Source organism: Pseudophryne corroboree, chromosome 1 (genome assembly GCF_028390025.1).
Source record: "Pseudophryne corroboree isolate aPseCor3 chromosome 1, aPseCor3.hap2, whole genome shotgun sequence".
NCBI lineage: Eukaryota > Metazoa > Chordata > Amphibia > Anura > Myobatrachidae > Pseudophryne > Pseudophryne corroboree.
Genome location: NC_086444.1, coordinates 889,238,466 through 889,252,358, shown reverse-complemented (window position 1 = coordinate 889,252,358; position 13,893 = coordinate 889,238,466). Strand labels below are relative to the sequence as shown.

The following is a 13,893-nucleotide window of genomic DNA, read 5'->3' as shown; positions in this document are numbered from 1 at the left end:
AGAGCCGCTTATACATGTTAATCTGCAGCTTTTAATTCAGTGAGAGGTGCTGCAGCAGCAGTTGGGACAGAGAGAAGTGCTGCAGCAGCCGGGGCAGAAAGAGGTGCTGCAGCAGCTGGGGCAGAGAGTAGTGTAGAAGAACAGAAGTAACCCTGCTGCACAGCTACACGCAGACATTGAGACATATAAAGAGGGCAGCAGAGCTCCGGCATGTGTTGGCTGTCAGTGTCTCCTGCTGTCGCCTAAGGCCTGCCCTGTTCCCTACATAGTCTCCGAGTCAGTGTGCGTCCTTCTGCTTCTCCTGCTCTGCAGCTGCCTGTACAGCGGCCCGCGGTATAGTGGATGGAGGGAGGGGTGCAGGCGGCTATGCGCCCTCTAACTTTTTCAGCACCCGGAGCACGCGCTCCACTGGAGCCACCCTCGCTACACCCCTCAAAAGAGACAGCTTTATTTTACACTGCAATTTAGATTTCAGATTGAACACATCCCACCCAAATCTTAAGGTGCATACACCCGGAACGATGCTGACTTGCCGATGCTGGTCCTCCCCCGGTCACGATGTGTCGTTCAGTGACACACTGTGTCATGTGTAGGCACCTTAACTCTTTCTCACATGTTACATCTGCCCTACCTTTGTGTTGTGTTCTGCTATATCTTATTTTTTTTAATCTAAATCCCAGCAAACTGCGATTGTCAAAATGCCAACTGGGATGACAGTGTAAAGACAGCGTGTAAGTGCCAGCAGAGGTGTTATCAGAATCAGGGAAAAGATGAGAATAAACTAAGTATATCCAAATGCATCTAGCAGGCAGCCATATACATGGATAAATACACCCAGAAATTGCCTAGATCAGTGGTTCTCAAACTGTGTGCCATGGCACCCTGGGGTGCCTCAGGACACTTGCAGGGGTGCCTTGGATTGGTGGTCCAGGACCAATTCAATTTATTTACGGTCAATATAATAGGTAGAACCAGTGCTGGTGGCTGTGAATCATAAAACATGTGGACACACAGAAGCAAATCCTGTCCCTCACCACACAACTGAATCTAAGGGTGACATATAAACACAATTTACTTAATTAATATTTATTTCTAAATTTCACAATAAGAAACTTTTGGTCTAGGAGTCCCATGAAAATAATTCTGATACTCTAGGGCAGTGGTTCTCAAACTCGGTCCTCGGGGGCACACACAGTGCATGTTTTGCAGGTAACTCAGCAGGTGCATGTCACGATCCGGGTATCTGGACGCCATTTCTTACCCATCAGATGCCTCCTAAGGCTGGCTCAGCGTTCCAGGACCGGATCCCATCTGTTATCCTGATGTGTACATTCCTGTATCCTCTCCTGTCACTCTGGGACACTGTCACAGTAAACGCCATATTACACCTGGCATGGCGTCTCCCGCGGCCTCCGCCGCCGTCCCTGAACTTCTGCATGCAGAGTGTCTGAGTGGCGATTACGTCAGCCGCGGCCTCCGCTGTGTCCGCGTGGTTGGATGTGCATCTGTCAGCCTGGCGCATCCTGTCTCCAGTGGCCGGCGCCGCCATTGCTGTTTTCATTACCACATGGATTACAAACCAAACTTCCCTCCAAGTGTCTGCATGGGCGCAGCCATCTTGGATTCTGTCAGCTGATCATTTACTCCAATCTGTTGTCAGTATTGTTAATCTGCATAATTGCCTAGCCAATCCCTTCCTTGCTGCAGGTATAAATACACTGTGCCTGAGCAAGGAAGGCGTCAGTGCTTTGGTTGTCAAACCTAGTTCCTGTTTGTCTCTCTCCTGTGATTGTCTTCCAGGTTCCAGCTCCTGTCTCAAGACTTCCACCATAGAGACCCGCACCAGCATTCCACCTGCGGTGTAGCCTGACTCTCCAATCCATTGTGGATTCATCTGTTTCCAGCTACAACATTACCTGCTTCCAGCCCAGCTTCCAGCAGAGTACAGCTTCTCTTAAAGGGCCGGTGTCCTTTCCACACTTTACCACTCTCCACCGGTATTATTATTTCTCCGCTCTCAAGTTCTACATTTCATTCATATTGCATCGCTCTCAAGCTTCATTTATTATTTAACTGGTTCCAGCCAGTATCCACTCCGTGCTAACAACAGTCTGGTTCCAGCCAGTATCCACAGCAGCCGTTTTATCTTCAGCAACCCAGCTTTTCCTGGAACACCAGCTGGTACAATCCTGGGTTATCTCCATTGCTACAGTCGGGCCTGGTAAGGACTTTCCATCTAGAAGATTATAAGAACTATCTCACACTACCAGTGCCCTGTGGCTCCTGCCACCCTGTAGTACCCAGGAACTGTATTTATTCTTTGCTGACTTTTATGTTTTCTTTTATTGCTGCTGTGTTGCGGAGTTGTCATAATAAACATCATTGACTTTTATCCAAGTTGTCGTGGTCACGCCTTCGGGCAGTTATTATTCATGTTACTTACATGTCCAGGGGTCTGATACAACCTCCCAGGTTCCGGTACATCTCAGCCCCTACAACTGAGGCTGCCTCCCGTCAGCTCAGGCCCTCAGTTGTGACAGTAAGCACTGACCTAATGAATCCAGCCGGAGACCAGGATCAAGCGGCCAGGCCGATGCAAGAACTGGCAGCCCGACTAGAACATCAGGAGGCTGCACAGGGCCACATCATCCGCTGTCTCCAGGATTTCTCTACTCGGCTGGATGGGATTCAGACAACTCTCCGTGGATCAGGCGCGTCTGGTGCGTCAACCACAGTGACTCCAGCTATAACCCCACCCACCTTACCCATTTCTGCTCCACGTCTTCATCTTCCAACGCCAGCAAAATTTGACGGATCTCCAAGATTCTGCAGGGGATTTCTCAACCAGTGTGAGATTCAGTTTGAGCTACAACCTGGCAATTTTCCCAGTGACCGTACAAAAATTGCCTACATTATTTCTCTTCTCAGTGGCTCAGCCCTTGATTGGGCATCACCGTTATGGGAGAGGTCCGACACCCTGCTATCTTCCTACACTGCCTTCGTGTCAATATTCAGGCGCATCTTCGACGAGCCAGGCCGGGTAACCTCAGCTTCATCCGAGATTCTCCGTTTACGCCAGGGGTCACGTACTGTAGGACAATATCTGATACAGTTCCAGATCCTGGCATCCGAACTGGCATGGAACGACGAGGCCCTGTATGCTGCATTCTGGCATGGCTTATCTGAGCGTATTAAAGATGAGTTAGCTACCAGAGACTTACCCTCTAAGTTAGATGAGCTAATCTCACTCTGCACGAAAGTTGATTTACGTTTCAGAGAGAGAGCAACTGAGCGTGGAAGATCATCTGCTCCAAAATCTTCTGCTCCTCCTCCTCGCCAACTGTCACCAACTAAAGATGAGTCCATGCAAATTGGCCGTTCCCGTTTAACTCCTGCTGAGCGCCGAAGACGTCTCTCCGAGTCTCTCTGTCTTTATTGTGCAGCTCCGTCTCACACCATTAATGCCTGTCCCAAACATCCGGGAAACTCCAAATCCTAGCTCGCCAAGGAGAGGGCCGGCTAGGAGTAATGATCTCCTCTCCATCTCCTCAAGATTGTAATCTCCCAGTCTCGCTTCAAGTTGCTCAACGTTATCGGAACGTCATTGCCCTCCTTGATTCCGGAGCAGCTGGGAACTTTATTACCGAAGCCTATGTTAAACGGTGGTCCCTACCCACCGAGAGACTTCCTTCGTCCATTTCTTTAACTGCCGTGGATGGCAGCAAAATTTTTGATGCAGTTAATCTTTAAGGACTCTACCAGTTCGTCTGAGAGTGGGAGTTCTTCATTCCGAACTTATTTCTTTTTTAGTGATTCCAAGAGCCACACATCCTGTGGTCCTGGGCCTTCCATGGCTCCGTCTTCACAATCCTACAATTGATTGGACGACTACGCAAATCCTGGCATGGGGTTCCTCCTGTGCTGAGACATGTTTGTTTAAAGTATTGCCTGTCTGTTCTTCCTCCCCCAGGTCGTCTGATGTTCCACCTCCTCCATATCAAGATTTCACGGATGTGTTCAGTAAAGCTTCTGCTGATATCCTTCCTCCTCATAGAGAATGGGACTGCCCGATTGATCTCGTTCCAGGGAAGGTTCCACCTCGAGGCCGAACTTATCCGTTGTCTCTGCCTGAGACGCATTCTATGGAGGAATACATTAAAGAGAACCTAGCAAAGGGGTTCATTCGACCTTCTTCTTCCCCAGCCGGCGCAGGCTTCTTTTTTGTAAAAAAGAAAGATGGTGGTCTGCGGCCGTGCATCGACTACAGAGGTTTGAACGACATTACCATCAAGAACCGTTATCCTTTACCCCTGATTACTGAGCTCTTTGACAGAGTTAGCGGAGCTACCATCTTTACAAAGCTGGACTTGAGAGGTGCATACAATCTCATCCGGATCCGTGAGGGTGACGAGTGGAAGACCGCCTTTAACACCCGTGACGGACATTATGAGTACCTCGTCATGCCCTTCGGATTGAGCAATGCTCCAGCTGTCTTCCAGCATTTTGTCAATGAGATCTTCAGAGACATTCTATACCGTCATGTCGTGGTCTATCTAGACGATATCCTCATTTTTGCCAACGATTTAGAGGAACATCGTTTTTGGGTTAAAGAGGTTCTGTCCCGTCTCCGTGTCAATCATCTCTATTGCAAATTAGAGAAATGCGTCTTTGAAGTCAAGTCCATTCCGTTTCTAGGGTACATTGTGTCCGGTTCCGGACTAGAGATGGATCCTGAGAAACTACAAGCAATCCAAAATTGTCCGGTACCCTTAACCCTCAAAGGGGTCCAGAGGTTCTTAGGGTTCGCCAACTATTACCGAAAGTTTATACGAGACTTTTCCACCATTGTGGCGCCTATTACTGCTTTCACTAAGAAGGGTGCTAACCCGTCCAAGTGGTCTGAAGAAGCCATGCAAGCATTTCATCTTTTAAAACAAAGGTTCATCTCTGCGCCTGTTCTGAAACAGCCTGACATCGACTCTCCTTTCATCTTAGAGGTGGATGCCTCCTCCGTTGGAGTAGGAGCGGTGTTATCTCAGAGGGCTAAAGATGGCCATTTACACCCTTGCAGTTTCTTCTCCCGGAAGTTCTCTCCAGCTGAGCGCAACTATGCCATTGGCGACCAGGAGTTGCTAGCCATCAAGCTCGCTCTAGAAGAGTGGAGGTATCTGTTGGAGGGAGCTTCTCATTCAATCACCATACTTACAGACCACAAGAACCTTTTATATCTGAAAGGCGCACAATGTCTCAACCCTCGTCAGGCCAGATGGGCACTTTTCTTTTCCAGGTTCGATTTTAAACTCCAGTTCTGTCCGGGCTCTCAGAATCGCAAGGCCGATGCCCTTTCCCGCTCATGGGAGCAAGAAAATGAGTCAGAGTCTTCAGACAAGCATCCTATTATAAATCCGTTGGCATTCTCCACGGTAGGGATGGACTCTACGCCCCCATCAGGGAAAAGTTTTGTGAAACCGATGCTAAGGAAGAAGCTCATGCATTGGGCCCATGCTTCCCGTTTTGCCGGACATACAGGTATCCAAAAAACCCTGGAGTTTATCTCTAGGTCCTATTGGTGGCCAACTCTGAAAAAGGACGTCTTGGAGTTTATTGCATCTTGCCCAAAGTGTGCTCAACATAAGGTATCCCGCCAGTCGCCTGCGGGGCAACTGGTTCCACTATCTGTTCCCCGTCGACCTTGGACCCATTTGTCGATGGATTTTATTACAGATTTACCCATGTGCAACAAGTTCAATACCATCTGGGTGGTAGTTGACCGGTTCACCAAGATGGCACACTTCATTCCTCTCACCGGTCTTCCGTCAGCTTCCAAGTTGGCTCAAGTATTCATACAAGAGATCTTCCGACTCCACGGTCTTCCTGAAGAAATTATCTCAGATCGAGGAGTTCAATTCACAGCCAAATTCTGGCGAAGTTTATGTCAAGTCCTCCAAGTCAAGCTAAAGTTTTCTACGGCTTACCATCCTCAGACCAATGGTCAAACCGAGAGGGTGAATCAGGACTTGGAGGCCTTCCTCCGCATCTATGTGTCCTCCTCTCAAGATGACTGGGTTCAATTACTTCCCTGGGCCGAGTTCTGTCATAACAACCAGTATCATTCTTCATCTGCTTCAACACCATTCTTCACTAACTTTGGATTCCACACTAAAGTCCCTGAGTTCCAACCGCTTCCAGCAACTTCTGTTCCCGCAGTGGATATCACCTTGCATCAGTTTGCCAACATCTGGAAGAGCGTACGATCAGCTCTGCTCAAGGCATCGTTCAGGTACAAGAAGTTTGCGGATAAGAAGCGTCGAGCAGTTCCTGCTCTCAAGGTGGGTGATCGGGTATGGTTATCCACAAAGAATTTGAGGTTAAGAGTTCCCAGTATGAAGTTTGCACCTCGCTATATCGGTCCTTTCAAGATTGAACAAGTCATCAATCCTGTTGCTTACAGACTTCAGTTGCCTCCCTTCTTAAAAATACCCAGGACATTCCATGTTTCCCTGTTGAAACCGCTGATCTTGAATCGGTTTCATTCCTCACTTCCTCCAACTCCGAAAGTCCAAACTCAACGAGGCGTTGAGTATGAAGTAGCCAAGATCCTGGACTCACGTCACCGTTATGGTCAACTACAATATCTTATTGACTGGAAGGGTTATGGCCCTGAGGAACGTTCATGGACCAATGCTTCTGATGTCCATGCTCCTGCCTTGGTCCGGAGATTCCATTCCAAGTTTCCTCAAAAGCCAAAGAAGTGTCCTGGGGCCACTCCTAAAGGGGGGGGTGCTGTCACGATCCGGGTATCTGGACGCCATTTCTTACCCATCAGATGCCTCCTAAGGCTGGCTCAGCGTTCCAGGACCGGATCCCATCTGTTATCCTGATGTGTACATTCCTGTATCCTCTCCTGTCACTCTGGGACACTGTCACAGTAAACGCCATATTACACCTGGCATGGCGTCTCCCGCGGCCTCCGCCGCCGTCCCTGAACTTCTGCATGCAGAGTGTCTGAGTGGCGATTACGTCAGCCGCGGCCTCCGCTGTGTCCGCGTGGTTGGATGTGCATCTGTCAGCCTGGCGCCTCCTGTCTCCAGTGGCCGGCGCCGCCATTGCTGTTTTCATTACCACATGGATTACAAACCAAACTTCCCTCCAAGTGTCTGCATGGGCGCAGCCATCTTGGATTCTGTCAGCTGATCATTTACTCCAATCTGTTGTCAGTATTGTTAATCTGCATAATTGCCTAGCCAATCCCTTCCTTGCTGCAGGTATAAATACACTGTGCCTGAGCAAGGAAGGCGTCAGTGCTTTGGTTGTCAAACCTAGTTCCTGTTTGTCTCTCTCCTGTGATTGTCTTCCAGGTTCCAGCTCCTGTCTCAAGACTTCCACCATAGAGACCCGCACCAGCATTCCACCTGCGGTGTAGCCTGACTCTCCGATCCATTGTGGATTCATCTGTTTCCAGCTACAACATTACCTGCTTCCAGCCCAGCTTCCAGCAGAGTACAGCTTCTCTTAAAGGGCCGGTGTCCTTTCCACACTTTACCACTCTCCACCGGTATTATTATTTCTCCGCTCTCAAGTTCTACATTTCATTCATATTGCATCGCTCTCAAGCTTCATTTATTATTTAACTGGTTCCAGCCAGTATCCACTCCGTGCTAACAACAGTCTGGTTCCAGCCAGTATCCACAGCAGCCGTTTTATCTTCAGCAACCCAGCTTTTCCTGGAACACCAGCTGGTACAATCCTGGGTTATCTCCATTGCTACAGTCGGGCCTGGTAAGGACTTTCCATCTAGAAGATTATAAGAACTATCTCACACTACCAGTGCCCTGTGGCTCCTGCCACCCTGTAGTACCCAGGAACTGTATTTATTCTTTGCTGACTTTTATGTTTTCTTTTACTGCTGCTGTGTTGCGGAGTTGTCATAATAAACATCATTGACTTTTATCCAAGTTGTCGTGGTCACGCCTTCGGGCAGTTATTATTCATGTTACTTACATGTCCAGGGGTCTGATACAACCTCCCAGGTTCCGGTACATCTCAGCCCCTACAACTGAGGCTGCCTCCCGTCAGCTCAGGCCCTCAGTTGTGACAGTGCACAGGTGTATTAATTACTCACTGACACATTTTAAAAGGTCCACAGGTGGAGCTAATTATTTCACTTGTGATTCTGTGAGGAGACCTGCACAACATGCACTGTGTGGGGTCCTGAGGACCGAGTTTGAGAACCACTGCCCTAGAGTATCAGAATTATTTTCATGGGACTCATAGACCAAAAGTTTCTTATTGTTAACGACCCCCTCCCTCGTCTGAACATGTACAGATTAGGGAGGTTATCGTTAACGACAGCCATGTTGCAGATGCAGCATGGCCATCATTCCCCCCGCCCTCGCTGCCGGTCCCGGCTACACAGTGTGTATGCACTTGCTGATGCCAACCCCCACTGGGTCGGTAATTTACTGCTGCTAATAGGTTCGCCGGGGGCTATCCAATTAGCCCAGATGTGGCGTGGTCCTCCCCCTGATACCGGAATTTATTGGGTATTATGTTTTGGGTGCCTCAGACACACAAAGCATAATTTGCAATAGGCGGGCATCTGAGCCACGATAACACATGGGATGGGCAACTTATCCTGGATCCCATATGCTATTGCACGATTGCGGGTCCGCGTTCGGATACCACGTTATTGGACACTGCTATGATGACTATATGCACCATTTTATCGTCCGACAACGGATAACAAATAAGTAAATGCCCCAGTTAAGAATATATTGGTAATGACTATAATGTAATAGTTAATACACAATAATACTCTATCCTGTACTGTAAGTTATATTACCATGTTAGAAATCACAAAGAAATTTATAAAGACAAAGAGGAGATGACACTTGCGAGCAGGGACCTCTTATTTATCTATCTGTCGTTACTCAGTCTCATCTTATTAGTGTTTGGTTCCCAAACGTAAATACGTTGGTGCTATAGAAACTACTGAAAATAAATAAAATATAAATTAGGTTTGGACCAACAGCATATGACCCAAGTTAAAGTCACTCATATGTCACATACACTTACACCCATTTTCAAAAATATATGTTTTAGTAGTGACATAAGGATATGCAATTAAATTTCAATGAAAACGAAAAAAAATAACAAAAAAACCTATTGGATACAGCTGATAGAGTTCCCTTTCTTGTGTATCAATGCAAAGAGAAAAACGTTGCTAAAATAAGCTAACACAATTACAGGTTATATGCACGAGCAATGCAAAAAAACACCTATCAGCTTCAGTGGTGAATCTGCCATCAGCCAATCAGAAACAACTTGTGGTGGCAACCATCATCATCTATATCAATGTGTATTAACACCTACCGCCAGGTACCCACAAATGATAAGGCATTGACAGTGCTCTTTTGTGTGGGCCTGCATCTATTAGCAATTAGACAAACATGCCCTTAATGTACACAGCATGGCGCAAGTGTCAGACCCAGCAAGTCTGCACATGACATATGGGTGCGGCCTGTTTTTGGGGCATGCACAGAAACAATTTGCACATATTACACTAAACAAACTGAGCATTAACACTGAAATGTGGAGATGACTACTGCATCATCTGCAAGGATGGCTAGATTGCTCCACATAATGTACAAATGTCAGAAAATGAAAACACAATATCAGAAATGAAAAAAAAAAAAAATTAAAAAAAAAAAAAAAATATATATATATATATATATATATATATATATATATATTCTAAGGATGCAGCATCAATTATGCTTACTTCGCATGGGCTACAGAGCAACAGACCAGCAGAGTCTTAAGAGCCTTAAGATAGAATTCTTACATCAATCACTGACACACATTATTAATTCCCCCTTGATCAACTAATTAGTAGAAAATGTGCCTCTGAATAATGTCCCGCTGATTGTTAAGCAGCAGAAAGCACTTATTATCAGAAGCTAAACTCAAGTGTGAAGCCAAGTGAGCCAATGTTTGCTCTGAATATTTATATAAATACAGTATTGTGTCACATAGGCAAACTCTCAGCTACTGTATCTGAGCATAGATGACAACAATATGATGACATTGTAAGGACAATTGTATCTTGCTGATACACCTAGAGTAGGTACAGACGTAAGCTAATTGTTGCAGGTTGAGTTTTATTTGAACCCTTTTCTGCAAAATGTAACACTTTGCCTTTGTGGTTAGATATCTAATCCAGGAATAGTTCCACCTGCAACATCCACCCATGGTCAATATGGCGAAAATCACACGGAAAATTATGTCACAGGAATTTTCTGTTTAATTTTAACCAAAAATGCCTGAATGATCACAAGATAGATAGATAGATAGATAGATAGATAGATAGATAGATAGATAGACAGACAGACAGCTATAGATAAATACGTTACTGACTGTAAGTAGCATATGCATATGTATCAGGACAGCCTAATAAGTTATAATAGGTGTAAGTCTGAATTTAAATAGGTTTGCACTATATTACACACACTCTTAAATGCTCTATTGATTGCACAATTGCTAAGATACGGTGTGGTTGCCTGTAAATGTGTCACTCAATTAGGAGTAAAGCATTAACTGAGGGTCACAGAGTGATCTTTTTCTTGCAATATAAGTGCGCTGTTTGATATTTGCCAGTTTCCTAATTCTCTCCACAGCGTGCAATACAAAGGCTCTTGTTCACTTTTAGATCCAGAAATATTGTTTCCAAACAGCACTCTTCCTAGATTACACACGCGGATGTACAGATTTAGGAAGGATGAATGTAGCTACGTAGGTAGAAGCTGACACCTTTTAATGTGTACATATCGCCTGTATTCTTCCTTTAACTAGCATATTCAGCCTACAGTGTATGGCACCACACTACTATATGGATGGTGTTAGTAAAACAGATGTTTTTAGCAGTATCTCTAGAAGATATTCCAGCCACAGACTGGGTGTGGCCACGGTAGTTGTATTTTATTGTTTACCTTACTGATGTAATGTGTGACACTGTGCTGGACATCCGCAATTTTAATACTAGTATGTGTCAAATAGATTTTTCTCTAGAAGTTTCACATCCCAATGTCCAATTCCTGACTGTACAATCCAATTTCTCATGTAATGAGACACCACACACAGTGCATGGCTCAACCACAACAGTGCTCTCTGTTTTGTCACCTCAATGGGGAAAGACAAGGGATGCTTCATGTCCACCTACATACTTTAAATCTTACAATCACAAAGTAGCAGATAAAAAAAAGCAAAGTGTCCCAATCCCTTTGCTTCTGCATGCAGAGTAAATACTGGCTGCTTTGCATGTAGCCCACAAATCCTGGACAGCTCTATTATTACACTGCAATTTAGATTTGAGTTTGTACACATTCCTCCCAAATCTAAACCTCTCTCTGCACATTTGACATCTGTCCCACCTACAGCGTAACATGGTTATACAAGGGTGTAAAGTTACTGTTCTAGCTCTTTTATTATTATTGCTTTGCTCTCAATTCTGAATCAGTCCTATAACTGGAGGAAGCTGGCTCCATCCTGACTACTTGTCAGTGTGAGCGGGGATCCCAAGCACTGCTTCCCTGACACGCCTAGAGCATCAGCAGTAGCACAGCACCCTGCATCCCCGGGAAGCATGCTCACTCAGCACACCCACAGTTGTTGCCCTTTCCATCCAGATGTTACCTTTTTGGGTCTTTTCCTCCTCAGATTGGTCCCGTTATGTTTCTCCCCTCCATCCGTTTTCGGAGCACTCTCTTCGTTCATCATTTTAGAACAATTTCCCCAGCAAATAACTCTGCTGCTGCCATGTAACCGTGTGCACGGCACGGAGCTCTGTGTGGCTGCCTAGGATGGAGGCTGGGGAGGGGGAAAGAGGAGGGGAAGCAGTGTGACGTTCCCATGGTAGCAGCTGCCACAAATGTTTATCTGCTGCCTGCATTGTTCCATCTGATTCCACCAATTACCAACAGGACCCGCGCCCCTCACAAAGGAGGAGAGCTCAGAGCTGAGAAAGCAACGCCTGGGACTGAGAGCAGAGTTACAGATGCTCTCATTATAGTCTGTGTTTGTGTGTACAGGAAACCCACTGTGATTTGTTACCAGCACCCTTCCATTTAACATTATTGGGCTTTCTATTGTAATGTGTTTTAAAAAAAATATATGACACTCTCTAATTTTTTTTCACCCTTTTGAAAATATATGCATCTATTTTTCTTTGCAAAAGAGGTAATAAACTCTAGAGAACAACCATATAAATATTAAAATATTGAATGATGTGACATGGAGTGTTGAATAAATAAAAAAAATCCCAACGTTTATAAACAATAACTAGATTATATACAGCTGGCACAAAAATGCTGATAAAAATCACCTCGTGGAACACAATATGATGGTGCTATTGTAGTATTATTTTTTTTTTTTATTATTATTATTATTATTATTAATAATAATAATCTCAGACTGTAAATAAATGGACATACATAATTTTAACTGATTAACAGAATTATACATTGTAGTCAAATCTTAGTGTATTTGTTAATAAAAAAAAACTTGAAGTGTTACTTTGCTATGTTTAACTACTAAAGACACGGGGAGGTACTAAACCATAGAGAATGATAAATTGCATGGTGATGATAAAGGGGTCTATTCATGAAGCAGTGAAAAGAGTGGAGAAGTGAGCCAGTGGAGAAGTTGCCCATGGCAACCAATCATTGTTGAGGTTACATTTATAAAGTGCATTCTATAAAATAATATGTAGCAGCTGACTGGTTGCCATGGGCAACTTCTCCACTGGCTCACTTCGACACACTTTTCATTGCTTCATGAATAGACCCCAAAGTACCAGTCAATCTGCTCCTAACTGCCATGTTACAGGCTGAGTTTGAAAAATAATAGTTAGGAGCTGGTACTTTATCACCATGCAATTTATCACTTAAAGGCTTAGTACATCTGGCCTATAAAGGGGGGTACACACGGAGCAATTTTTGCTTAATTTCGAAGCAATCTGACTAGATTGCTTAGAAAAGAAGCATACATTGCTCCGTATGTATGCCCCATGGCGATAGCGATGAGCAGCCCTAGTCAGGCACAATCTAGTCAGGTCGCTCACTTCACCGCTGGGTGAAATGAGCGCCATCCCCCCCCTCGCTCAGCACACATCGCGCCGTGCTGAGTGGGGGGAGAGATGTGTGCTGAGCGGTCACTGATAGACCGCTCAGCACACATCTCCCCGTGTGTTCACCCATTTATTCTTACAAGTGAATGTTTTTGTGTTTTTTTTAAACACAATGCTATCTACCACCAAACCATAACTAGAACTGTTTTACTAACATAACCTAATTAAACAGTACGTACTAAGAGGCATACATTTTTTATATAATACTGCATGTTTGTATATTTTGTATGATAAAGTCATATTAAAGCCTGGGTGGCACCAGGTGCCGGGAGTCATAATGCCCACCTCTGTACAAAGAGCCCCCCTGTACCTGGGGCCAGCGGACATCTTTCTGGTGGTTAATTTGTAAAGATAGGCACACACAGAAGTTAGAAAGTCTCTGACACAGTGCTAATACAGTATCTTTATATCTCCTTGGTCAACACCATCTTTCAGAATATATCACATGAAAGATGGCCAACCACAGCAGGTAAAGAAGTGCCTGGTGCTCAGCACACTACTGGGTCTCTTTCTCTGTGCAGGGTGTACAGCACAGTGTACCCGTTCACCAGGGGTGGTTTAAGAAAGGAGGGGGCCCATGTGCAGGCTCAGTGCGGGCCCCCCCCCCCCCCCTCTCTCTTGTAGTGCCACAGTCTACTGAGCATGCACAGGTCTTCAGGAATATGGCACCTGTGCTATGTTCCCAGTGGTAACTCTACTGAACATGCGCA

General features: G+C 45.4%; 1 protein-coding gene across 7 annotated transcripts in view; it reads right to left on the bottom strand.

Moving 5' to 3' along the window:
* Positions 1 to 13,893, bottom strand: part of ANK2 (ankyrin 2) — a 939,290-nt gene that overhangs the window by 526,245 nt on the left and 399,152 nt on the right. Inside the window, exon 1 of one of the 7 annotated variants that reach the window (XM_063920156.1) lies at positions 11,692 to 11,934. The exons of the other annotated variants lie outside the window; for them this stretch is intronic. Coding sequence (XP_063776226.1) covers positions 11,692 to 11,775 — 84 coding nt within the window. The 5' untranslated portion in view covers positions 11,776 to 11,934. Of the gene's footprint in view, positions 1 to 11,691; positions 11,935 to 13,893 lie in introns of those variants that run through there. 7 annotated transcript variants of the gene reach the window in all.